The 26,484-nt window shown below is 35.7% G+C and overlaps 1 protein-coding gene across 4 annotated transcripts in view; it reads right to left on the reverse strand.

Moving 5' to 3' along the window:
- Positions 1-26,484, reverse strand: part of KIDINS220 (kinase D interacting substrate 220) — a 65,320-nt gene that overhangs the window by 24,422 nt on the left and 14,414 nt on the right. For all 4 annotated transcript variants that reach the window (XM_063314248.1, XM_063314240.1, XM_063314232.1 and 1 more), the window contains exons 5-22: positions 24,999-25,097; positions 23,947-24,048; positions 23,135-23,233; positions 19,362-19,559; positions 19,143-19,241; positions 18,051-18,149; positions 15,111-15,209; positions 14,421-14,598; positions 12,907-13,071; positions 11,367-11,546; positions 9,506-9,671; positions 8,347-8,498; positions 7,376-7,665; positions 6,743-6,883; positions 6,006-6,249; positions 5,402-5,490; positions 3,720-3,864; positions 2,078-2,240 (exon numbers count right to left, since the gene is read on the reverse strand). In XM_063314248.1, coding sequence (XP_063170318.1) covers positions 2,078-2,240; positions 3,720-3,864; positions 5,402-5,490; positions 6,006-6,249; positions 6,743-6,883; positions 7,376-7,665; positions 8,347-8,498; positions 9,506-9,671; positions 11,367-11,546; positions 12,907-13,071; positions 14,421-14,598; positions 15,111-15,209; positions 18,051-18,149; positions 19,143-19,241; positions 19,362-19,559; positions 23,135-23,233; positions 23,947-24,048; positions 24,999-25,097 — 2,708 coding nt within the window. The remainder of the gene's footprint in view (positions 1-2,077; positions 2,241-3,719; positions 3,865-5,401; positions 5,491-6,005; positions 6,250-6,742; positions 6,884-7,375; positions 7,666-8,346; positions 8,499-9,505; positions 9,672-11,366; positions 11,547-12,906; positions 13,072-14,420; positions 14,599-15,110; positions 15,210-18,050; positions 18,150-19,142; positions 19,242-19,361; positions 19,560-23,134; positions 23,234-23,946; positions 24,049-24,998; positions 25,098-26,484) is intronic.

The raw sequence follows: 26,484 nt of genomic DNA on the forward strand, positions 1-26,484 counted from the left end.
ACATTGGAACTTTAGTTTTCCATTTTAAAGACTTACAAAATCAGATGAACTTGGGATACAGCTGCAGTTACAAATTATTTGTTTTCTTCTTGTGTTTACTTGTTGTGTATTTTTTTTCCTTCCTCTTCAGTGATTGTTCATTTTTATTTTATGTATGTTTGTTTGAAAATGGATAATAAAAGCTATTCAAATATTTCAAAAAACATCCCTCAACATTAACTTTTTTTAAGCTTCAGATCTGAGATTAACAATACACATTCTATTAAACTTGTAAATGAGCATCAGTATTACATGAGAGGCTTCTTAATCAAAATAGCCAGTTATATTAGTGCCATCTACTGGAAAAAGCAAAACAGTTACAGTGTTTAAAAGATACTTGGGATACGGATTATTCATATTTATTTTAAAATAAGTTTCTTTCAACTCAGTGGAATCTTCTTCTGAAGAGAGATGAATAGGATTGTACGGTATCTGTACTCCAATAAGTCCTACTCAAGACTGCCAGTTTCCCAGCAATGAAAGCAATATAGTGGATTCATACAGCAAAAGAACAAATACTATCAGTTTGTTTGGAAACCCTGTTTTTAATAGCTCTGTAACTGTAGCATCTCCCACCTTATTATTTTCTTATCCTGTTGTTAACACTCTCCTTACCTCTGCTAGAGAAAAGAGACAAGCTCCACCTTTTGTGGCAAGAGAACTGTTAGCCATCAAGATAATTAAGAAATCCCAGTAAGTTTCAACAGAAAACTCTTTGTTAACCCAGTTCTACAGATAACTTGCCTGAGCCCACTGAAAAGTTAATTTGAATACATAAAGCAAGAAGAAATTACCTGATGAACTTTTCTAAAGTTGGTATAGATATGACAACCTATCTGTCTGTCTATATGATACCCTCTAAGTCTTACCTTTTGAACCTATAACAATTTTCACTGTTGATTCTAAGAACACTTTAGGTGTAGTTGTAGAAGCACAGCATGTACAGCTAGGTAATTTCATATAACATATAAAAAATGACACTTGGTCCATATATGGTATCAATATATTTAAATCAAATAGTTTGTATAAACTTTAACAGGCATTTTTCAAGCTTTGCCAGCTGAAAGCCATGCTAAATATTATGTTAAACATTTAATTGGGAAATAGGACAGCTTCTTTCATTAATACTATGAATTAATTTCTTAATTTTCATAAACATCACAGTATTCATTTCCCAATCTTTGTGCCTCAAAAAAGGCTAGAAGAAAAAATGCAGAAAAGGATACAAAGACTTGAAGCAATTTCTCTACCAGAAAAAAATGTTAAATATGAGCCTTTTTACTGTAAAAGGTAAGTGAAGACATGGTCAAAGTATCTAAAATTATTCTTGCTATGGAGAAAGTGAACAGATGTTATTCTTTCTTTCCTACTATATCAGAATCAAGTCAATCAATGAACTGATGACAACAGAAAAGAAAGTGCTTCTTAAAAAGCAATAATTAAAGGATTCAATATGAGCTGCCAGCCCGGGCAACTTTTTAAGGGGTCCGGGTATCGGTGGCTATCAGCATGATGATTATCTGTTAATATCAGTAGCAGTATGCTTTTTAATACCACTTCCTGGTAAATGGAGCCTAGAAGGTTCTCTTGTACCAATGTGAGTTTCCTCTGATAAGCTGGACTAAATAAACCTTGGTTTGATCTAGCATGTCTATTTTTCATATTCTTAATACATAATACATTTTAGAAGAAATTAAAAATGATTCTGAAACTGAATTATTGGACATTTGTTAAGCAAATTCTAAGACCTGGAAAGTTACTACGGCTAAGCAAAAAAACATGCACACATTTTGACATGAAACAAATATCTAATACTTTTTCCAGGATGCATGATTTCTGACCCACTGTCAAAGAGAAACACTCTTTTTCAAGAGCATTTTAAAAAACAGAATGTTGCTGTATCATCTTGACAAATCAGACATTTGGACTAAATCTTAGCTTTACTTTTTATTTGGAGTAGCCAGTAGAGACACTTGTTCTTAAATGTTAGCTTCTTAGCTATCCCCAACAGATTCCACGCAGTCAAAACCACACTTACCTCTCATAGATTGTTTTTAAAGTTAGTTGATCTGGAACACCTTCTGTTTCTTCCAAATACAATATAAGCCAGGATGTTCTGTATGGCCATTGCTCTGTCAAGTTGATCCAGCTTGCCAGCCTATCCCAGTTGAAAGTGATTTGATTAGCTCTCAATAAACGCCCTATATAGTTGAAAAAGTTATATGTTTAGCAATATGGTTACATTCCCACAAAATAATGATAGCATAGTTCAAGATTTCCTAACATGAATTTGATCACATCTCAGTTTTCAAGTCATTACATGCTCTTCTGAATTAACTGCCTACTATAGCAAACCAGAGTCACAGTATTCTAGTACAAACATACGAGGAATGACTGTGTGAATATGAGTAAGGAATTTTACAGGTAGCCTTGCTAAACAACCATTCGTTTAGTGACAGTTTGGACTTACAATGGTGCTGGAAAAAACCGACTTACAACTAGTCCTCACGCTTATAGCCGTTGCAGCGCCCCACGGTCACGTAATCACAATTTGGTGCCTGGAAACCAGTTCACATTTATGACCATCACAGCATCCCATGGTCACATGATCACCATTTTCGACCTTCCTGGCCAGCTTCTGGCAAGCAAAATCAATGGGGAACTGTGTGATTTGCTTAACAACCATGTGATTTACTTAACTCCCACAGTGATTCGCTTAACGACTGCCACAAAAAAGTTGTAAAATCAGGTCAGATTCATTTAATGACCACTTCACTTAGCAACAAAAATTCTTTTCCCAATTGTGGTGGTTAAGCAAGGACTACCTGTACTTTATATTACTCATAACCACTAACTGTCTAAATACTGAAATTTCACAATGAAATTTGTCATCCCAACTATATGCTTGCACTATAATTCTAGTGGATTTGTTTTAACAATCCAGATACTTGAAAAATGTGGGAATAAACATTTCTGCATATCTTTCCAAAGTTTAATGCAATGTCCAAATGCTGCATTTTGGACCTGATACTTTTTCCTTCAGATCCATGCTTCCACTCATGGAATAGTGTCACTGGAAGAGGAAGAAGGTATTCTTCCTGAGCACCCTGCAATCTTCTACTGCAGTTGGATATCCTTCTGAAAGGATAGATGTGCAGGGGGTCCAGAAGGAAGTGGGAACCATCTCCCTCTCTCCTGAAATGAGAGAGGGAAATGGTTCCCACTTCCACAAATAAACTTTCATTCACAGAAGGGAGAATTTGCTATCTGTTATTTTCATGGTAATTTAAGAGGCCATTTGTCCAACAAATAAAAAATCTGTATCATTCTATATTGTTTTCAGCTGATTTCACTTGATAATTAAGTATGTCGGGCTTTTCTCTTAAGATACAATTATGCCAATTATGCCATACTCTTTAAACAAGAGCATATTCTGCCACCACACTGTTACCATACTTAAGAAGGTTTGCGAGATACAACTATTGTTTGCACATTTCTACTTTTAAATTGTCGTGTGAATAGTTTCTAATTCATGTAGTCTTTAATATTTCTTAATTTCATTACAGAGTGCAGAAGATTAGAAACAAACTATACACTTATTCCCCAATACTACACTGGCAAACTGCTTTCAGCATGAAGACCGAAGATTATAAATGTTTGGCATTGATAAGAAAACATACCTGTCACAGAAACAATATTAAGCAATCGCCTCATCGTCTGTGGGCTAATATCACTGAACCAGTCTTCTGTAACTAGCAGTTTGGTCAGATCAAAAGACATCTGACGTGTAATGGTACGTTGCATTTGCCTTCTTCTGTAGGTATCCTAATGTTTAAAAAAAAGGAGGTATACTTGTACTATTCTCATTTTTAGTGTGCCAGGTATTTTACTGGTATGCTCAGAGGCAAATGACTGAAGTATTTAGATTTTTTTCACTCTTATTTCTCATAAACTATTTTTGCAATAGTTTTCATTTCTGGAATACCTGAAAAAATGGCTTAACTGCATTCTACAATATCACTGTATCAAACATAATACCCTTGAAATAGTCTCAGATATTGAGAGATATCAACCTTGTAAAAACATTTTTTTTTCAGATACAAAATGTTCAGCTTATGAACTATATTGTTCCTTTTGCATTAGCTTAGCTTGCTGTGTGAATCCAGTCAACTGTAGCTTATTTAACAAACCACGACTAAAGAAACCATCGCTCTGCACAAATATCAACCATGTCATGTTGAGGATATACACCTCAAAAATTCCTTGTTTAAAAAAAAAGTGAAAAAGTTGCTCACACATCAGCAACACCTCTCTCTTTTGCATAATTATGGTTCGTATATGACCTCTATTTAAAAAAAACACAAAGTAATAAAGAATTCAACAAAAAAAATTAAGTTTGAAAAGTAACCACCACAAGCCTCCAAAGTAACAGAATGGTGCTATCAATCATTGTGCAAAAGCACCCCAAAAGCACATCAGCCGAGACCACAAGAGGTCAGATCAAGGGTCAAGGAATCAGATCTTGCAAGGTGGTCCTAAAACCAAGAAGGCTCGATGGATCTTGCTAAATCCTCAACAAGCACTGTTACATAAAGCTAAGGGGACCCAAAAAGAAACTTTCAGTGATGTTGCTCCATTTGTTGAATGGAAAGATTCACCTATTATGGCTTTTGCAGAGCCAGATAAAAACTCTGCTGTTCTTCCAAGTTATCTTAAAAAATTATTTTAGCACTCTCAGAACATCACAGTATTTTGCTATTAAATTCACTGTGCTGTCATGGTGCTATATTTTGTTGCTGGTTTTTATATTGTATTATTGTATTTTACATTTTTAACCAGGCTGTATATCATATGGAGAACTGCAATTACTGAGCAGTTTAACGGAGCTACAAATGCTTATGGATTTTGTTTCAAAACTCTTCAGAAGCTCTTTAAACTTCTTCATGACTTCCCAAATGTTACTGAACTTATTATTGGAGCTCTATATGATTAGACTCTGCTTTACTCTGAACATTTCGATTGTAATCAGAAGTTCACCCACAATGCAGCACAGAAATATATTAAATAATAAATATGATTGCATTGAGTCAGATTAAGATCCCAAGGATCACTTTCAAGTAGTAATTTGCATCAGTATGGAGGCCTTTTTTTCTCTCTTTCTTTCCAACACAAAGTAAAAATTATCAATAAATTGTAAGAGATACCATTTTCTGGCTTGCATGCCAAATCTGTAGAAACACTCAGCTTGGAGGGTTTTTATCACACCTAAATTAGATCCAAAAAATCCCACTTACAGTATCTACTGGACAACTGTTTGGTAGAATATATCCAATAATTTTTTACATGCCTGCCAATTTCTTACCCTTCTGTTGAGAGCTGTTTTGCTTCCAAGCTTAGTCACATCTCCCAGACTATTCTGTGAAACTCTTCGATCAATGTCTTCATGAAACCCTAAAAACATTTTCTGATTAAAATACAATTCTAAGATACTACAGGTTATTACCACCCCTAAACAGTCACACACAAAGTGTACTAAACATTTATTTTTATTCAATTTATATCCAGCCTTTTTATAGAATGAATTTATTTATAATTTATTTAATATCCCGCCTTTTATTATTTTTTTTAAATAACTCAAGGCAGTGAACATACCAAATACTCCTTCCTCCTATTTTCCCCACAACAGCAACCCTGTGAGGTGGGTTGGGCTGAGAGTGAGTGACTGGCCCAAGGTCACCCAGCCAGCTTTCATGCCTAAGGTAGAACTAGAACTCATAGACTCCTGGTTTCTAGCCCAGCACCTTAACCACTGGACCAAACTGGCTCAAAGAAATATAAAAATACAGAAAAATTGAAAACCACCAATGAAAATAAATCTACTGTATAATACCCCCCCTCTCTCATTCCAGCTAATACCAATAATCTAGTGCTTAGATTATTGTTTATTTATAATTATGCTACCATACCAGAACTATCAGTATATGGAACATCTCCATTTGTGGTTGCAACTACCATCATCTTTTTAGCACCACTGAGTCCACGACTGTTAAGAAATACCGGTAGGTGAACTATATTTCTCATGTAATCATGTCCATTTATATTTGAGTCTCTTAGCACACTGTTCAGATTCTGGTTAATTGCCTTGATAATGATATGGGGATCACTAGCAAAAATGGCAATAAATGGGCCTTTAGAAAAAAGGACTCGAACCTGTGAAAAGAAAAGACAATGAATTAAACCAGAAAAGGCAGAAAGGCAGAAGGGAGGGATAGAGGGAGGGAGGGTCTGCTTGGACAATGGAGCTTTTCTTGAATTGGATGCAGCCTACGTACTGTTCCTGAGATGGCTTAAGACATGGCTCAAAGAACTGTGGCACAGAGTGAGAAACAGAAGGGCTTCCACTAATCCACTATCACTCCATTAATCCACTATCACTTTAAAATTAGCATGTGTGTCTTTCTAATCCAGTTTATAAATTTGTACTTGGGAGTAAGTCCTCTGAATCTACTAAGAGGTTTCCAACAAAAACATGCACAGATTTGAGCTGCAAGTCCCACTGAAAGCAATGAAACAAGTAGTTATACCCAATTTGTTCCACTCATTTAAGAAGGATTTAGTTAGCTATCTGCAAATTCTCAGAACATTTCCAATATCTTGTCTCCCAGTCACATTTGAAAGGCAAACCAATTAAAAACTTACTTACTGTATCAAGCATCTGTAAAACTTTGTCTTGTTCACATGCATCCAATCCATCAATAATTACTACAAGCCTGGTTTGATTCTGAGTAAAGCTATCTATAGTTTTTGCCATTTTTGCCATCAGCTCCACTTCACATTTAAGAACCTATGAAAATCAAAATAAACTTAACATGTCAATCCTACAAATACGTTAATAGACGGAATCTTCTTTTCAATAGGGCTCTAACTTAAATGCCATAGGTATAACATTTTTCTCAGTATTTACAGTAGTAAAATCTTTTGAGTCATTTTACTCATATGTTTAGTTATCTAGTTCCATGTTGTTCCAGGAAGGCTTGTCATACAGTTTCCAGAACTACACCCTCCAAACCGGAAGTGGTTCAAAGTATACTGACGGTAGTCTGCCTCTGAAATAGGCCTGTTTCCTTTAGAAAAATATATGCAGAACACTTTAAACCACTTCCAGTTTGGGGGATTTACTTCTGGAAACTACCTTACAAGCCCCATAACATCATGGTCTAAAGGGAGAACCAAATGTTCTGCAGTACTCCGAACATTTCATTCCCTAATTGTGAGTTCTGAAGATCCTTAAACGAAATTCATACCGTTGAAAACTGCTATATTATATAATACTTACTTTCATAAATCCCTCACTCTTCAGCTTGTGTAGTTTTGAAGCAGCACTGTGAAGCCGTTTTCTCTGTGAATTTAAGATGGAATCCATCACTTGCCACCACGTGCGACAGTTCAAGATAAAGCTCAAACCCACAACGCATAAAAATGAAATCAGAACAGCGTTCACTGTCATGTTTTCAGGATTCACTTTAAAATAAGCTATAAGAGTGATCCCAGCAACAACGCAGCTCAGAATGAAGAGGAAGATAATGAAGGATGGGAGACAACAAGTTTTCTTCCATTTCTTTTTACCTACGGGACAAACCAGCAACTAATAAACACACCTTTTCTACACTTACCAGAAAGTTCAAGTACCATAAATTCTATATAATTTATATTCTATAAATGTCTAACTGCTTGTGATGAGTATCTCTGAGCCTATATAACATCCGTCTAAAAGAGCTATTCTAGTGCAGGCTTCTGTGTTTTCCAGGAAAAAAGTCAGTAGGTACAGAAAATAGTTAATGGCCTTACAAGTCTACAGATACAAAAGATAATGACATATGCCTACTGCTTCATATAGCATGAACATGATTTTCTTTTAATGCAATTTTCTACCAAATTTGAGCAGAGTAACCATGAGGTCCTAGTTTTGCAGTTTCTTTTAACTTGGACCAATACTTCAATTATAAAATTTCCTGCATATCAATATAATTTCTTAGATTTATATCCTGCATTTCCTACAAGAGCTCAAGAGAGTTTACAAGACAGTTTAATAGCAACCCTGTGAAATAGGTGGCACTGAGAAATTCTGAATGAACCAAAGCCAAGTGAGTTTCAATGGCCAAGGATGGCTTTGAGCCTGGGTATTCCAAGTCCTAATCCAACACTTTACCACACTGGCTGAATGGATAGAGAAAAGTGCATTTCTGGGGGAAATGTGCTGCTATCCACTGGAAAACAGAAAAGCCCAATTCAACTTAAAAAACGTACCTTGAGTTTCTTCAGTTTTGAATACTCGAAAAAGGCGTGTTGCTAAAAACCCAAATTCTCTCTCACAGGCATCTGAAAGGGTGGCAATCATTTCAGCCATTGAAGTTTCTCCACCTACGCTGGACAATCTATTGTAATCTGTAAACAGAAACCTTAAAGAAGCAACAACAGAAACAATTATAGATTATTGGTTGGTAGAAATAGAGTTTTTCCTTCTATTAGGATGTTTTTAAATTGCTGAGCTTTCATTAGTAATCCTCTCATAGTTTTCATTTTAATTGGCAACTTCCCCTGCTATTTATAAAACTATTCAGCAGTATTTTTCATAACTATACAAGCTGTTTAAAATGCAATACAGAAAAAATTTCGATTACATATTTAACCTGAATTCCATGTACATCAAAGGTTGAGTCAGATAAACATATTATTCTGTACAGAATGAAAACCATAGAGCGAATCCAGTAGTTATTGGTAGTTTTTAAATAACTTGGCAGAAGTCTTCCTAAGAATACATTTCTGCACTGGTACAAGTGGACAACAATGATCACTTTATTACAAGCCAGGCTGACACTGCAATGCAAAGAAGTTTTCTGTATAATTTATTGTAAGACAATAACCTTACTGCATTTGTATCCCTCCTTTTTGCCAAGCACAGTGTTCAAGGCACCTAACAATAAAATTCAAATAAAGTACTAAGCTTTGAGATTGTTTCATGAATAAACAAAATAGAACCTTGAAGGATACAACAGGGGAATGACCATGGTATCAAACTACTTAAATGACCAGTACTATCATAAAACAGTGCCTCCCAGGAAATCAATCCAATTTTGATGGATAATTCTATTACTTATTAAACGTTAATTCAGATAAAAAAATTAACTTATTAAAAGTTAATTCAGATAAAAGTAAATACACAGTGTGAAAAATGACAAGTTCTATACATAATACAGCCACTTATGGAATTTCAAATACAGCATCAGAATCCACAACTAATACAACGTAACCAATTTTACAAGAGTATCAGCTAATAAATTCTTTTAAAGATTGCAGCTCAATATTTCTAGCAAATTTGAGCCATAGTAAAGGTCTTACAACATTAAATCCTTTTTTAAAGCCCTGGCATTATTTGTAACAAAACAGTGTTATAAATGGTTCTAACCTGACAGGTAAGGCCTTAGTAGTTTGCTCTGGCAGCTCAGGTGGGTTAACAAACATGAGTTTAAGAAGTAATTCCATGTAGCCAATATGTCTTGCCAATCTTGTACTAAGCACCCATGCCCAATTCCAATTTTCTCCTTCTCTTCGGCTCCCAAAATAAATTACAGCTAAAACAAGACGGTTAAGACACCTTAAACATTAATAGCAGTTACCGAAAGTATTACAAGATGTCATGTAATAAATTTTACCTACTTCACTGCTATATAAGAAAATCACATATTTTCATTTAGTCCCACAGCATTTTTAGGGGATAAAGCAGAAGGAATTATGTTTATTAAATGTTTTCTTATGACACATCCATTACAAGTCAACAGAAAGTGGTTTCTAACACATTACAGTTGTTAAATAAGGCATTTGCAATAGGTCTTACATATAACCTGCATCTCCATAACCAACCTGCCTTCCCCTCCCTCCCTCCCAGCTTCATCCCTATTTAAATGCTGTATCAGTCTAGTCCAGGGTTTCTCAACCAGGGTTCCGTGGAACCCTAGGTTTCCACAAAAGGTCACTAGGGGTTCCCTGGGAGATCACAATTTATTTAAAAAATTATTTCAAATTCGGGCAACTTCACATTAAAGAGGTAAGTTTCATTCTTTATTTTTAGTTTAAGAGCACTGTTAATACATATACACAGGCCTACACATGAAACAAATATAATAATTTTGTAACTTCTGGCCCATATTTGAGCCTGAATGTGCAGGGGTTCCCCAAGGCCTGAAAAGTATTTCAAGGGTTCCTCCAGGGTCAAAAAGTTGAGAAAGGCTGGTCTAGGTACTCTATGCATCTGATGAAGTGAGCGCCAGTTCACCAAAGTTTATGCTTTTTAATAAAAGCTGTTAGTCAGAAAAGGCACTATCAAATTCCTTCAATGTTTTTGCTACCATAGACTAAAACGGCTCTCCTCCTACATCATACCCAATATATCCTTTTGCATTTATATAATTTTTGTTTTAAAAAACTCAAAACAATTTTTTAACTCAAGAGAAGAAGTTTGGCAAACACAATAGGGACATGTACATTTTTGTGTATGGGTATCATTCTCTACAATGTCATTAACTGCACTGAAGAACAGCACTGAATAATCAGTAGCAGTCAATAGTAAAATCATAGTACACAGTACAGGCTTCGCTTGCTTTATGTTAGGATTATGTTCCCTGAAAACCTCACATAAAGTGAAGCCACATAAAGTGAAACACTGAACCAGTGGAAAAAATAGGTTTGGGGTATGCTGTCAAATTTTGTACCCCAATGCACTGACAAATGCGCTCATAAATTTTTCAGACCTTATTCTTAAGCATTATGTTACTCAAATACATTTTATCCCATTACTTGTGTTCTATGTACAATGAAAACATTTTCTCCATCTTTTCTACAGCTATATTTCTAATGTGCATGGTTATCACAGCAGATAAAGAGACAGAAGCATCACAGTGGTCCTGATTCCAATTCAGGAAATATTTAAAGCCTAATTATTGTAAAGACTGTATGCTAACTTTCCCAATTAAGATACAGTATCATGCCTGAAATCTAACATATATGAGTAGACTTTTCTTCTCATTCTTTTTATCATCCCATGTTTTTTTAGGGAAGGTTTTGGGGGTGAAGGGAGATATAGATATAATTTCTACACATAGCCTCTTCTAGCAAGGACTTCCACAAGATTACAGACTTTTAAATTAACTACAATGTTATAGTTTTCAACATGTGTTTAAATTTTGCTTCATTTGTGGATTAAGTAAGATATCAGCTTAATTTTAAACATGCAAAAGTTAAAAATCAGTTTCACTTAAAACAAAACTTACTGAAAAATATATATAGCAGTGCTAATAAGCTCAGCGCCACTGCTATTCCAAGTTTTTCATCTACGGTAAATGCAAGCAATAAGCCAAGGCCTCCACACAATGAAAGTGAAAGGAATACAATAAGCCAGGAAAATTGGAACAAAGGTTCAATCTGCTGTCCAGCAAACGTTTTCATTTCATCTAAAAAGGGAGAAATCCATTTTAGTCAACATAAAATTCCAAAGATAGATACTACTGAATAGAGATCTATTTTCCTGAAGCATAAAGGTGATCCACTTGATATTGTTGAAATCTTTTGGAAATTCAAGTGAGTTTTCCATAGAATTATGAGGCTGGAAGGGGCCTCCTGCCCAGTGCAGGAATCCTCATACCATCCCAGACAAAAGGTTGTCCACTCTTGTCTTGAAAATCTCCAATGATGGAACACCCATGACTTCAGAAGGCAGGCTGTTCCACTATTTAACAGCTTTCACTCTCAATTGTATGAACATCCCTTCTATTCCCTCACCTTTTTCACCAAAGACTCCTGAGCAAGTTTAGCAGTCATGAGCCAAAGAGGTTTTGTGGATGAAAAAGATAAAAGAACAAAGAACGAAGATAGAAATAAATGGTCAGTTTCCACAGTGGAAGGGCAGAAATATTTTTATTTGGACTGGTGCCTTCAAATTTGTTCATCAATTATCTGGAGACTGTCACAGACAACAAGGTGACAAAGTTTACTAATGACAATAATTTAAACAAAAGGAAAGGGTCCAAAATCATCCTTCTAGACTTTCAGAAAGGCCAATTTAAACAAATACAAAAACTAAGGCACAGTGCAGCAAGAATCCCAACCACACATGTACTGATGGGCTTGAACTGGAAAATGTATGAGTTGATAAAGGATCATGTACCTCTGATGAACAGCCTAAAAAAATGTGGCAATATACAGCTGCTTTAAAAATCATTTATAAGGGAAGGAAGAATGTAATTGTCAGTAATGTAATGTTACTATAAAAATGTACAATATAACCACACATAATTCTATTTAACACATCTAAAAAAAAAAAAAGGAAGCAAAATTATTATAAGGCATAAATAATTCTGAGGAAAACTTAAAACATGAATATATGCACATAGGATAAAGGAAAGAGGTATACTTTTTATTTACTCATTATACAAAAGATGGGTTTATCCATTGAATGTAAACAGAGGAAAAAGGATATTTTTTTCACATAGCACAGTTCTGAATTTGTGTAAGATATAATGATGCTCTCTAATTTTCATGTTCTCATCTACTTTGGATCAAATGAACAGGACAAAACCTAGAGAGAATGACTGTGATTTCCTGGTTGCCTATTAATGTTTTGAATTTCCACTGAAATTGCTCATCCTGGATATTTTTTGTTTTTGTTTTTTAATTCACCATATGCAATTTAATTCACAGTTGCAGTGTCTGAAATGGATGGCTGTATAAATTATTTAAATAAATACTCTTGTTAAATAAATAAAAATCAAGCCATTGTCTAGCATTCAGTAAGTATTCAAATCAAATATTTACCTTCAAGTTTCTTGAGCAAGAAAGATTTGCCACTTCCCCACTGGGCATACAGCCCAACACAAATCGGTGGCTGCATTGTTGGTTCACTAAGAATATCAGCTAATGCACTGCTATAAAGATCATAACCCAGCATATCTCCATCAGATTCAGTAGGAGACAAGTGCCCTGCAACACAATTAAACTTGTAAAATCTTTTTTTTTCTGCCCTGTTCTTTGTCACTAATACCAGATCATGGTCAGACAGTTTAAAGAAACTATTCTATAAAAACAAGTGTACTAGTCGCATGTTTATTTTCCATTCCCATATTAAGAATAAGAAAACAACTCTGTCTAAACTATCTAAGATTAAATTCTTCTTGACTTCCACCCCCAGTGCAGTTATGTTATACTGGAAGTGGAAAACTGAGTATATGGAGTTTATAATAAAACTGATTATTATAAACTCCCATCAGCCTACACTAACATGGCTAATAGCAAAGAATTCTGAGAGATGTACCCCAAAATATTTGGAAGGCATCAGGATGTCCACCTCTGCTATGCAACCTGTTCCTAATCAAGCCTCTCTTAGTAGCCAGGTCTTTACTTGGTGCTCAAAGCAGACAATATTGGAACCAATCTAGCTTCTAGGAGAAAGGCATTCCAAAGCTGGAGTGCCAGAAGAAAGAAAACTTCCTTGCTATTTAAATCATAGAGGAAAATTCATAATAAATGACATTACAACAGAAGATGGTCTAACAGCATTCAAAACAGAGTTTTACAAAGTAAACTAAAAAGGCTAGCATGCCTAAACAAAACCAAATTAAGAACAATTCTTTGATCTCACATTGGTTTGGCATGATAGGAATGAATTTAGCTTCCTCCAAGATGGCTGGAAAAGCTTGTAGACTTTTGGATTTACAAACTACTGCTTGGATCTACAAACTACTGTTCCAAAGCACAAAAGTAGTTTGTAGATCCAAACAATTTTTAAATCTATAAACTACTATACTGATAGACATTAATCACAGTTTTAAGTCCAGGCAACATAGCAATGTACCTTTAACTTAAAATGCAGATTAAAACTTGTTTAAAATTTAATTAATTTTTATCCCGCCTTTATTATTTTTTTATAAATAACTCAAGGCAGCAAATATACCTAATATTCCTCCCTCCTCCTATTTTCCCCACAACAACAACCCTGTGAGGTGAGTTGGGCTGAGAGAGAGGGACTGGCCCAAGGTCACCCAGCCAGCTTTCATGCCTGAGGCAGGACTAGAACTCGAAGACTCCTGGTTTCTAGTCCAGCATCTTCACCACTAGACCTCCCACACACATAGGAAAAGAGACACGCACAAGTGCAGGAAGAGGATAGCCTATTCTAACGTATTTCTAAAACAGCATTTATCATTACATTAAAATATAGCTACTGCAGGGCTGACATTTTTGCATATTTGTTATATGTTTTTTCTGCATTCCACAAACATAGTTCTCAAAATATCAGAAATATTTATATTAAGTAAATCCTAAATACTTACTAGCACCAAAGATTTGAGTTAAAATGCTTTTCTGATGGCTGCAATCAATGTTGTAAGGGGTTTCTGCAGCTTTATTAGGCCTATAAAGTAGCCTGCCATCTTTAGGATTTCTTAAAAGCAATTCTGCAAGCCTACGGCTCCTGCCACGAATAGCAATATGAAGTGGAGTGTCTCCTTTCTGTAAGAGTTGTCATAAATTAATGAATGTAGAAGCTAGATTACTGCATATAAGAGATCTGGATTTAAAGGGCAAAATGCAGTCTAGAGCACAGAGGGCATGAAGTATACCTGTCCAGAATATCTTACAGCAGCTGCATTTTCTCTGCAGCTAATACAGTACACATTTAATTTAAAGTGTTCCTGACAGGTGCCATGCATGCACCAATCATATTTTGCCCACTGAATCTGGATTTCTTTCTACAGTTTTACTTGCGCAGAAGCCAATATATTCAAAAGCTAAAGTTACATTTCTCTCATTCCTTTACTCCCAAAACAAATTTAACTTATTTTCTTTGAATCATTTGTTTTCTCACATTGTTCATATTGTTACTAAATGAGAAAAGTGTAGAAAAACATTTTTTAATCTTTCTGATTGCTTTTTCCCCTTCATCAAAAATATTTAGGGTCAGCCCTCCACCAAAATGTTACTTTCAACTGTGCTTTTCCCACTGATCAACAATTAGATTTTACCTTATCTACAGCAGAAACCTTCGCTCCTTTGTCTAGCAGAAGCTCAACTATTTCAATATTTCTCATTTTGGTTGCCTTTATAAGAGGTGTTTCACCATCCTAAAAGCAAAAAGAGAAAGATCTAGTGAACACTTGAAGAACAGATAAAGAGTATTTAGCATTAATATTGACTTTTGAAAGCCAGATTACATTTCATGACAAAAACCTTTTCCATCTGAAAGATCTGAGGTGCATAATAATGACGTTAGTCATTATTTTTAGCAGGCTTTAAATTATATTAACAGCAGTTGAACTACAAATATGTTTTAATCACTGCAAGTATACAAACCAATTAATTCTTGATTATTTTATTTGATTATGTGCCATCAAGTTGGTGTCAACTCTTAGTGACCACTGAGATAGAATTTCTCCAGGATGATGTGCCCCCAAACTGGCCCTTCAGATCTTCCAACAGTGCACCCGCTGCCACTGTAATTGAGTCCATCTACTTTATTACTGATCATTCTCTTTTTTCTTCCACCTTTCCCAGCATTATGGACTTCTCCAGAGAGTCAGTCCTCACATAATGTGTCCAAAATATGGTCTTTTGAACCTGGTCATTTGTGCCTAGAGTGAGAATCCTAGATCTGTTCTATGATCCATCTGTTTTAATTTTTTTCTAACACCAAAGTTCAAAAGTATCAATATTCCTTCTATTTTGCTCCTTAAAACTCCAACTTTTGCTTCCACAGAGCATTACAAGAAAAATAATTTTCTACACAATTCTGAATAATAAAACTATTTTCTATTTTCACTATTATCTATAAGCTTTGCTTACACTATTTTCTTTAAAATCCAATTTCACTATATTTTCCTATCTTTCTATTCTGTACCTCCAATATATCTGTTTATTGCTGACTTCTGTATTTCTGTTGTCTTAATCCCTGTTTATCTCTATTGTTACTCTCTATACTGTAGAGCTATTCATCTTTTTCTACTGAGGCCGATTTGTCTTTTATCTTTTTTAGTTTCTGTTTTCTATTTCTGTCCTGTCAAAGTCTTTACTTTTTCTTCATCTTTTCTGCTTGTTTGTTCCTGGCTGGGCTTCTTGATTCTTCTCCTCTTCCAAATCTTTGCTCCATCTGAGGGAAATGGCTTGAAGAACTTTTACCTCTCACCAGTCTGAGGAAAGGAAATAAACATGTCTCTCTCCCCAGTTTTCTCAGCTGCTGCCTCTTTTCCTGTTGCCTCTTCTCATCAGGGCTGCCTAGCTTTTAGTCTGCCCCTTTATTTTGGCTCTGTTTATTCAGCCTTCATGAAGCCTGTGGCTGCAGAGTTCTCAGGTAGCCATCTTCTCTTCCCCCCTTCTTGCCTGCCACCTAACACTCATGTTTGATTGGCAGCTGAGTCATCCTGGTGATGGGGGAGGGCCAAGAAGGGAGGGGGAAGATACTTTTAATCTGCTCAGGCAATCTGGCCTTCTACAATCCTCAGTACATTCTTTGATTTTATTCCACAGTTCCTTTCATTTTCCAGCAGTGAGATTCAGGACTTCAAAGTGATTTTGATGGTGTGTATATGCTCAAGATCATATTGTGGAAACTAGTTAGCTTTCTTCTTCTGTTTTAGCTTGACTTGGAACTTGCACGTGAGAAGTTTGTCATCTGTTCCACAGTCAGACCTCTGGTCACAGTTTGCTGTTATAACTGAATTCTTCTATCTCCTTATATCACTAATTGTCATGAGTACTGATGGTGAACAGGAGGGGGCCACTATCCATGGGCAAAAAATGCATGAGTAGTTTAGAGAGTTTGAGCTGTCATTCAAAGGGACACAGAACAGACCCGCCTTGACTTTTGGGGGTTTATCTGTCTGGGTTTTCCCACGCTTCTTCAGTTTGGTAGGATTTTCTGTCTACTATAGCAATAATAAAGCACTAGAGACTTCTTCCTCATCTTGGCGTGATTCTTGCTTAGTCAGGACACTAATAGTCAATCTGATTTCTGTGGACACCTGGTGATATCCACGTATATAGGTGTCATGTTGGTTGTTGGAAGGCTGTGTTAGCAAAGAAGAAACCACTGGACTGCCAGAAAGTGTTAAGCTGTTTGTCACACCTCATCTATGTTTCCTAGGCTATAAACTCCAACCACACTTTTCTAACTTTGGCATTCCATTCTCCAATGACAAGCAACACATCTTGCTTGCATGTTCTGTTGATTTCAGACTGAACTTGACCATAAAACTTGTCAACCTCCTCTTCTTCTGCATCACTGGATGCAAGAATTAGGATGTCATATTAAAGGGTTGTCTGCAAAGTCTAACTGATATTATTTGGTCATTGACTGCATTATATCCAAATACTATCATTGCTATATCCTTCCCAATTAATTAATTATAGGCCGACTCCAGGTGACTTACAATTAAAACTAAAGAATTATAGAAGACAAAGAAGGAATTGAACAGCTCCCCAAACAATATATCCTGTAACCCATACAGAAATCCATCCAGCAGGGCTTACCTTTCATTCTGTCCCAAAGTCTGGTGGAATAGCCAGGTCTTTAATAGCTCCCTGGGTGGGGGCCACATTAAACTGGCTTAGTTTTGGTAGTTAAGTGTAAATGCATGCAATCACAGCAATAAATGCATTTTATTTTACTACAGTACTACTCCAAAAAGATAACAAGTAGCAGTTGGAGCTATATAATAAAATTATTGGGTGTCTGTGTGTATATAAAATAAATAAATACCACACTTTTAAGGAAACCAGCACAGGTTATTGCTGTATAAACAGAACTATTCTTCAATAAAGTTCAAGTGCTTTTTAAGAAGAAAGGCAGGATATAAATACTTTAAATAGTTTTTCAAGCTAGATTAAAAAACAGACAATAATATACACCAAAACCACATACTGTATTATAAAGCTTTCTCAGGATTAGAAGCCATTAATTGTATACTTACCTTTGTACATATTTCAGTGTCTGGATTACACTGCAAAATATCTCTTACCATGGTAGCATTTCCTTTTTCAACAGCCCAATATAAAGCTGTTTTATTATCCTATAAATGAATAACATATATTATTAACATTTTAAAGTCAGTTGGATTAACTTCATAAGCCACATGTACCTTATATATGTATTATTTAAATATAGATAACTAAGTGGTTTTATTCACGATGCAAAATAGAAGGTAGTTTAACGACCATTCATTTAACAATGGTCTGAAGTTACGACAGCCTCAGAAAAAGTGCTTTATGACCTGTATTCACGCTTATGACCATCGCAAACCGTCACACAACCCCAACAGTCATGTGATGGCAATTCGGGCACTTGACAGCCAGCTTGCATTTATGACCAGTTGCAGCATCCTGCGCTCACTTGATCGCGATTTGCAACCTTTTTTGCCCCTTTCCGGCAAAAAACATCCATTGGGGAAGCTGGATTCACTTAACAACTGCAGTGATTTGCTTAATGGCCATCGTAAAAGTGGTTGTAAAATTGGGTCTGGTCACAGGTGACTCACTTTATGAACGCACCACTTAACAACCAGTTTTCCAGTCCCTATTGTGGTTGTTAAGTAAGGACTACCTGTACATAAGTAGAGTCTGCCTAAAAATTAGAATATTGTTATTACTTCATGTATACTTATTGTTATATTTAAACAATAAGTTTATCAGAGTATCTCATATTCAGGTTTTAGAAGCCATACTTGACTAAAATAAATTGCGTGCTATTATTTTTCTGTATCCAGCTAAAACAAATTGTTCACATACAATGATATAAGTAGCTCATAGCCACAGCTAAGTGTTAAAACAAGTACACTGTAGATAAAAGATGCCACTATCTGTTTACATTCTAATGCAGCCTTAGGAAACAATCTGCAGTAGAGTTTAAGAAATATACTTGCAAGGATCAAACACTGATATTTGGTATGAGTGTTTTTCCAAGATGTCACTACTATTTGGAAATATGCTTCCTATCTCCAAGGGATGCTTCTAAATTCTCAAACTGGCACATTCAGAAGCCTATTACTAAACAGAGAATTACTTACCTGACCTCTGATGTCTATGTCAGCATACTTATGAAGCAAAGCTCTCACAATTTCAACATGACCACCTCTGACAGCCCCAATCAGCACAGTATCTCCACTCTGAAATCAGCACACAACACAGAGTCAGTATCAATTCCAGACATTCCCAAATTAGCTTTCAATGTGTTGTATCACACATAAATAAGGGAACGCTTGTATGCAACACAAATACATACTTACTCTGTCAGGAATATTCACGTAAGTTCCTGCATCTAGGAGATCCTGCACAATCTCTGTGTGTCCCTCCTTTGAAGCAATCATCAAAGCTGTGTTTCCATCTTTATCTGTTAAGTTCACATTTGGATTTCTTTTCAGGATTTCTTTCACTGAATCTGTAAAGCCACCTTTTACTGCTACAATAAGTGCAGTCATAGAATTCTGTGAGAGAATACAATATGCGTATTTGCATTAACCAGTGTATTTTCTTCTAATGTATTCATTTCTTCCTTTTCCAATGCAGACATACTGCATATTTTTCTATTGCTTTTTCCACAAATGCTTCATTTTGACAAGACAGCAACAACAAGAAACTCTATACTTCCAGAAACATCAACACTTTTCAGTAAACCATTCATGGTTATACCTGCCAATAAGACTTTCTCTTTCAGAGACTTACACAGTATGTTACAAGATTCTCTCTCTCTCTCTCTCTCTCTCTCTTTTTTTTTTAATTTACAGCTGGGAGAGGAGGATTTTATTGCATCAGTAACTAGCAAATGGGATCAAGGGCTTAGGGGTTTGGTCCTCTCTCTCGTCTCCCTCCTTCCCACCACCACCCCAGCAGCTAGATAATTTTTTAAAGTGCATCTATTGCTAGCAGCACCCAGGGATTTTTAAAACTTCCCTCCCTCTTTTTTTTAATTGTAATTTTATTAAAGGTTACAATTACAATAATAAAGACTAATACAAACTAAAAAAATTTAAAAATTGAAAAATAGAAGGTGCAGAAAAGAAAAAAGAAGAAAAAGAGGAAAAAATAGAAAAGAAAAATTCAGAATACAGTAAAGAAAAAGAAAATAAATATATAAAGAAGTGACTTCCCACCTTCATCACAAGTATAAACCATTTTTGGTAACTTATCACCTTCTCTTAAAATACAACAAGTGATCTCTTCTTCCCATATCCCATCTTTTATCTATAAACAAATCCATAAAGCCTTGTCATTCATTCCTGATCAGCAAAAGTCCATCAAGGGCTACCAGAGATAACAACATATCTATTTTAACCTTGATCAGATAAACCAACTTCATATTCATTCCTTTTACTTCGAACAATCTTCAGTCCCTTCAAGTCATGTCCTAGAACTTGATCTCTTTTCATTTTCTGTCTCTTCTCACAAAATTCTTCAAAACTTTAACTTTTGTAGATCCAATATAGGAATCCAGGTCACTCTCTTGGTTTGTTATTTGTATATCCCTTTTAATTATTAAGACATCAGCTGGTTTCTTTTCTATGTCCAGTGTAACATCTTTTTCCATGCCATTCTTGTAGCCTGTCATTTTTAAATCGACTTTCAAATCAGTCTCAATCTTGTCAGGTAAAACTTGTTCCTCTTCCATAACATCTTTGAAACACAGTCTATCTATAGAGGTAGACACTCTTAAAATTAACTTCTGGGTCCATTGTTAAAAAATATTCTTCAATATGTCCAATGTTAAAATATTTTGCTTCATTCTGTAATCATGAGTTGAGTTTGAGTGTTCTTCTCTTTTAATTATAATCTTTAGTTCCCTCTAATTCCCTCTGAGAGCCAGTTTGGTCTAGTGGTTAAGGCAACGGGCTAGAAACCAGGAGACCATGAGTTCCAGTCCCACCTTAGGCATGAAAGCTGGCTGGGTGACTTTGGGCCAGTCACTCTCTCTCAGCCCTAGGAAGAAGCCAATGGCCAACCACTTCTGAAAAAACTTGCCAAGAAAACTGCAGGGACTTATCCAGGCAGTTGCTGAGGATTGGACATGATTGTGTGATAGAATCTGTTCCTGAAGAGGGGGGTAATGTGATGGAGCTCAGAGATGAGGGAGTAGAGAGTGAATTCCAGATAGATAAACATTCCTACAGCTTGCATAGTTCAGAGAGTGCGGGGGGGGGGGGGGGGGCGAGGGAGAAAGTCAGACTGGCACTGCCCTAGATTCCCAAGACTATTTTCCCCTTTAGCTCAGTTTAGGAACCTTTAGTCTGGCAAGATTCTGTATACAGTAGAAACAATAAAGCGAACCAGAGTTGCAATTCCGACTCAGCATGGTTTCTTCATCAATTTCCCCTGACAGATTGAACAGGGGGAAAAAAAAAACCTCTAGTGTCCAATTTTTAAAGTCTTCATCTTATTTTTTTTTTAAAGAATTCAAAACAAAAGCATTTTTTCCATGGGAAAGATTCTTTATAATTAATTCCAAGATCTTACAAATTTATCTGGACCCTTAGTCCGCTTGTAACTTTCTAAAATCAAAGTTTTTTGCTGTTCATTCCAAAAAAAATTTTTTTAAAGTCCTTAAAGTTGTATTTAAAACTTCTTTCGCTAAGGATTGAAGGAAACTCACCTGGTGCTATAAAACATGTTGATCCAAAGGTTCCTAAGAGCTGAAAAGCAGTTAAAAAGCAATTTCCAAAAGTGATTAGAAAAGGAAGTATGCAAACTTAAGTGTCCTTTCAAAGGTGCTGACAGTGGTTTCAGCAAGATGGCTATTCCCTCGTTTCCCAGAGCTCTAAACCCGCCGAAGACTGCTGTCTTGAGGTCTCCTCAAGAGCAGCAACTGTCTAGAGCACTTGTGGGCAATCTCAAGTTCTCTCCTTGTTTGGAGAGGAATTACAAAGAGTCAGTCTACTCATCGGCTCTTCATTCAGCTGTGGTCGTTGGCTCTGCTTTTCGCGGAGCCATCTTCAGCCTGCCATTTCTTCCCTGGTATGTTACAAGATTCTTAATGAAATTAGTCTCACTTTAAAAGCAATTCCTTCACCTCACCCTATTCAAGATTCTTAACTTTCTAAGGAGTGCAAGCAACTGCTGGAAGAAAGTGAGGCTGGGAAACTTCACTTCCATGAACTCGCTTAAGTTAACAATTCAAAATTATGATAGTCTTCTAAGGTCTTTAAAGAACTGTATCTTAATACTGCCTAATAAATTAAATATTCTACCATATGATTCCTCTTTATTATTTTTTCCAACATTCTTCATTTCAGATGCTAGATATCTTTATGCCATCCTCCTCATTCTCCCCATCTAATAAACAATTTAGATTGTTTATTTAAAGTGTTTTCTAAACTGCTTGTCAGATAAGTCTTCAAAAAAATTAAGATAAAACCATTTAAAACAAGAGACTCCATCCCTTCAGATTTATAGCCTGAATGACACTAAACAAAAAGGAAAAGCACACAGAAGAGGAAAAAAAGAGTGAACACACACCAGGTTTTAGTTATAGAATTCCTGGAAAAATCATTTAGGATAAACCCTATTCTGGGCATAAAGAAAGATAAAGCAGCTGAACTTTCAGGACTGCTAAGAGACAGCATTTCTTCTCATTTTCTTTATTTGCAGACTGCTAATAGCCTGTGGTTGACATGGGCAGCATAGCCTCCATTATCGAACGTTAGCTATTGTTTAGCAACTACTAATATAGCTTATCTGCAAGACTGCCTTTTCTGTAGTATCTCTCTCCCTACAACTCCTTGACCAAAGTTCATGCAGACTGGACCTTGTTGTCATTTAGCAAAGCTCTTAATGCATGGTTCTTTTATCATGCCTTAGAGCAGGCACTTTGGAACCATGCACTAATAATGGAATTTTATTCCTCAGTTCTTGGCATTTCCTTCCCTGGCATGCTGTATAATGCCTAGATTCACTTGGATAACTGGGGGAGCTTATAAGTTGAATACATTACTCAATTAATAAAGATGCTGTTTTATATTAGAAACATATTTATCTAGGGTTTTTTTTTAGGAATAAAAGATATACTCACAGCTCCTTCCTGATCTACATCTGCTCCCATTTGCAACAAATACTTTACACAGTCCAGATGTCCTTTTCTTGCTGCCCAGATCAATGGTGTAGTACCATACTGGTAGAAAAAATATTATACCTCAGATAAATTTCAGTTTTGATTGCTAAAATCTGCTTCAAGTACAGATATCAAATATCAAAGAAAATATAATTGGTAAGGGGATAGGGATGAGATGTTGCTATTAAGAAGAGGATTTTAGGAGGCAGATTAAAATCTTTACATGATGCAAGAACACAACAGACAATCTCACTGGCACAGAAATTTGTTGGGAAGCTAACAGAATTACAAATCTGACTCTCTAGCAGTGTAAAGAGACAGATAAAAGCACAAAATATAGCTATATACATGTATATACAAATATATCTACAGATCCAAAAGGCTATATATCACAGCTATTTCAATATTCTTAAATGGCTGAAGAAATAATGAAACATACCTAAAGGACAACATTAGCTTAAACCAAATAATAACACTCTAATAAATGTTTATATACTAGGATCTGGCATCAAACAGCCCACAGAGTTTAGTAAAGAATTTAAAAATACTTTGATATTTTAAATTTTAAAATATACGTATTCCACTGGGTCATAGCAAAAAATGGAGTATTTGAAATTCTACTGAATGATTCTAAGTAAACGTTTTTAAATATAACTTTACTATGAATTATTCATTGGTGAATTAAGAGTTCAAGATACAAAAACTTAATGCCCAGTAATTTTAACCTTTTAACAAAATTAAGTTCTAGCCTTAAGCAAATGCTTCCATTTTACCTTGTCAGAGCAGTTGACTTTAGCTCCATGTTGCAGCAACTGTTGCACTATTCGAGAATGGCCTCGGCCTGCTGCCCAAATTATCGGATACACACTATATTGCTTAAAGAAAAACATTTGAAGCAGTTAAGAATAAAAAAATATCTGTTCACCTCAGTTATCAAGCATGAACCAATCCAGTATATTAAAAATAAAATGAAAAATCAGAAAAGGCAAAAAATAAACTGATTTCTTCTTAACAAAAGTTTACTTAATCAGGATAGGTGATAGCATAAAAAGGTACAGAAATATATTTTCATGGATTTTAGCAATTAAAGCAAATATTCTCCCTCTATTGACAGAACCAAATTAGTACAAAACTTTCAAGCACAGCTACAAAATACAGTTAATAGTCTACATGGAACAAGAACTGTTATGCATGAAAGCAAATTCTCTTCTAGTTAACCAACATTCCTTATAACGTTGTTCAAACCAACAAAGAATGGCTGGGTGCACCTTTTTTATGTGGTTGGGAATATCTATCAACATCTTGGATTACTTCTAATAAATCCAACATCTTGGATTACTTACTAATAAATTAAGGTTATTGTTTTAAAATGCAATGAGACATTTTTTTAAAGTACTACAGGTAGTCCTTGTTTAGTGACTGCCTCATTTAGCAATTGTTTGCAATTACAACAGTGATGAAAAAGTAACTTTGCAACCAATCCTCACATTTACGACCTTGGCAGGTCTGTAAAGCAAAGGCAAGCTGAAGTAAGATCATAAGCACAGTGGTGGTTTCACTTACAGATCGCTTTGCTTAACGATCAAGTTGCCAGTCCCGATTGTAGTCCCTAACGTGGGTGACCTGTATTCTATTTACAAGTCTTTCATGCAGAAATATTAATTTTACACAAATTAAAAATGACTAGTGCTAGACTAATAGCCAACAGGAGAACTTCTACCTCTAATTATCTGAATAATAAGTTTATTATTATTTAAGATAAACAATTCCAAATGCTTATAATGTAATGTTTGACTGCAAAAAAGAGAGGGAAAAAAGAACTTACTATACCAGTGATGTTTGGGTTTGCTCCTCTTTCAAGAAGCAGTTCGGCTACTTCAGTACAGCCTTTGTAGCATGCCCACATAAGGGCTGTCCACCCACCCTAAAACCATAAAACAGAAAATCATAATATAGACAGTGCTTCCTACATTTAAATAAAGGACTAAGCTGCATAATTGCTAAATTAGTCTTCAGGACACCAATATATACTCATTTCCAAAGGTACAGAAAGTGTTTTGTTGCAACAAAAACAAAGTCCCGAAGACCTTAAAGAAATGTCTTACAGTGTAAGATTTCATCAGAAGCACAGAGCATTACCTTCACTTATAATGATATTTATATAAATACAGATGCACATATACACATACACAAACACACACACACACAACTTCTACCCCATCGTCACCCTCAGTCTAGACCTTTCTACAGAACAAGTCCATGTCCTTGATGTCACCGTAAAACTACACAATGAACATATAAACACCACATTATACAAGAAACCTACAAATCACTATGCATACCTCCACACTTTGAGCTTTCACCTAAAACATATCACCAAATCTATCATCTACAGCCAGGCTCTATGCTACAACAACATTTGGTCTGACCAACTTGTCAGAGATGCTCAACTGGTCGAAATAATCCAGGCATTCAGGAGACTGAACTATATACCCAATGGGGGATCAACAGACAAATCAACAGAGCCAAATCAATTCCAAAGAAGGACCTATTAAAAGACAGACAACAAAAACAGAACACTGATTGCCACCTACAGCTATAGCTTCCTCTAATGTGATATATGCCATGATCAGCCAGCAAGGCCTTCTGGATTCTATGTAAGACAAACAGACCAGACTGTGCAAAAGAATTAATGGACACAAATCTGACATCAGGACTGAAAACAAGGACAAAACAGTACGAGAGGACATTCCATTACAGGTTTCAAAGAACCAGTTTTGGAACAAAGAAATTTTGCCAGCACAACTGAGTGTGATAGCTGAGCTTACTGTACATACATCAATAGGTTTCAGACTATCTCAGAAGGTCTTAACAAAAACAATGGGTTTTTAACACATTACAATTGTTATTTGATAAGGTACTTGTAATCTGTCTCACATGTAACCTGCATCCGTACAACCAAACCTGTCTTCCCCTCCCTTCCACCCCAACCCCACCTCACCCCAATTTAAATCCTATCTAAGTCTAGCCACACTGTGTATCTGATGAACTGACAGCAGCTCACAAAAGCTTATGCCTTTGAATAAAATGTCTTAGTTGATAAAGATAAACCAGTCTCCTGATTTTTTTACAAACACTCACAGTAAACAGGTGAGAAAGGAAATACATGCAACAGTAAGTGCAAAGGAAAGTGAAATGCAAAAAATATAGATTTTATTTATTTATTTATTTGATTTATATAACTGCCTATCTCACAGTAGAATTCTGGGAGGCTTACGACACGTAAATAGTAGACATCACCTTATTAGCAG

The sequence above is a fragment of the Candoia aspera genome, chromosome 1, assembly GCF_035149785.1.
Source record: "Candoia aspera isolate rCanAsp1 chromosome 1, rCanAsp1.hap2, whole genome shotgun sequence".
In the NCBI taxonomy this organism is placed as follows: domain Eukaryota; kingdom Metazoa; phylum Chordata; class Lepidosauria; order Squamata; family Boidae; genus Candoia; species Candoia aspera.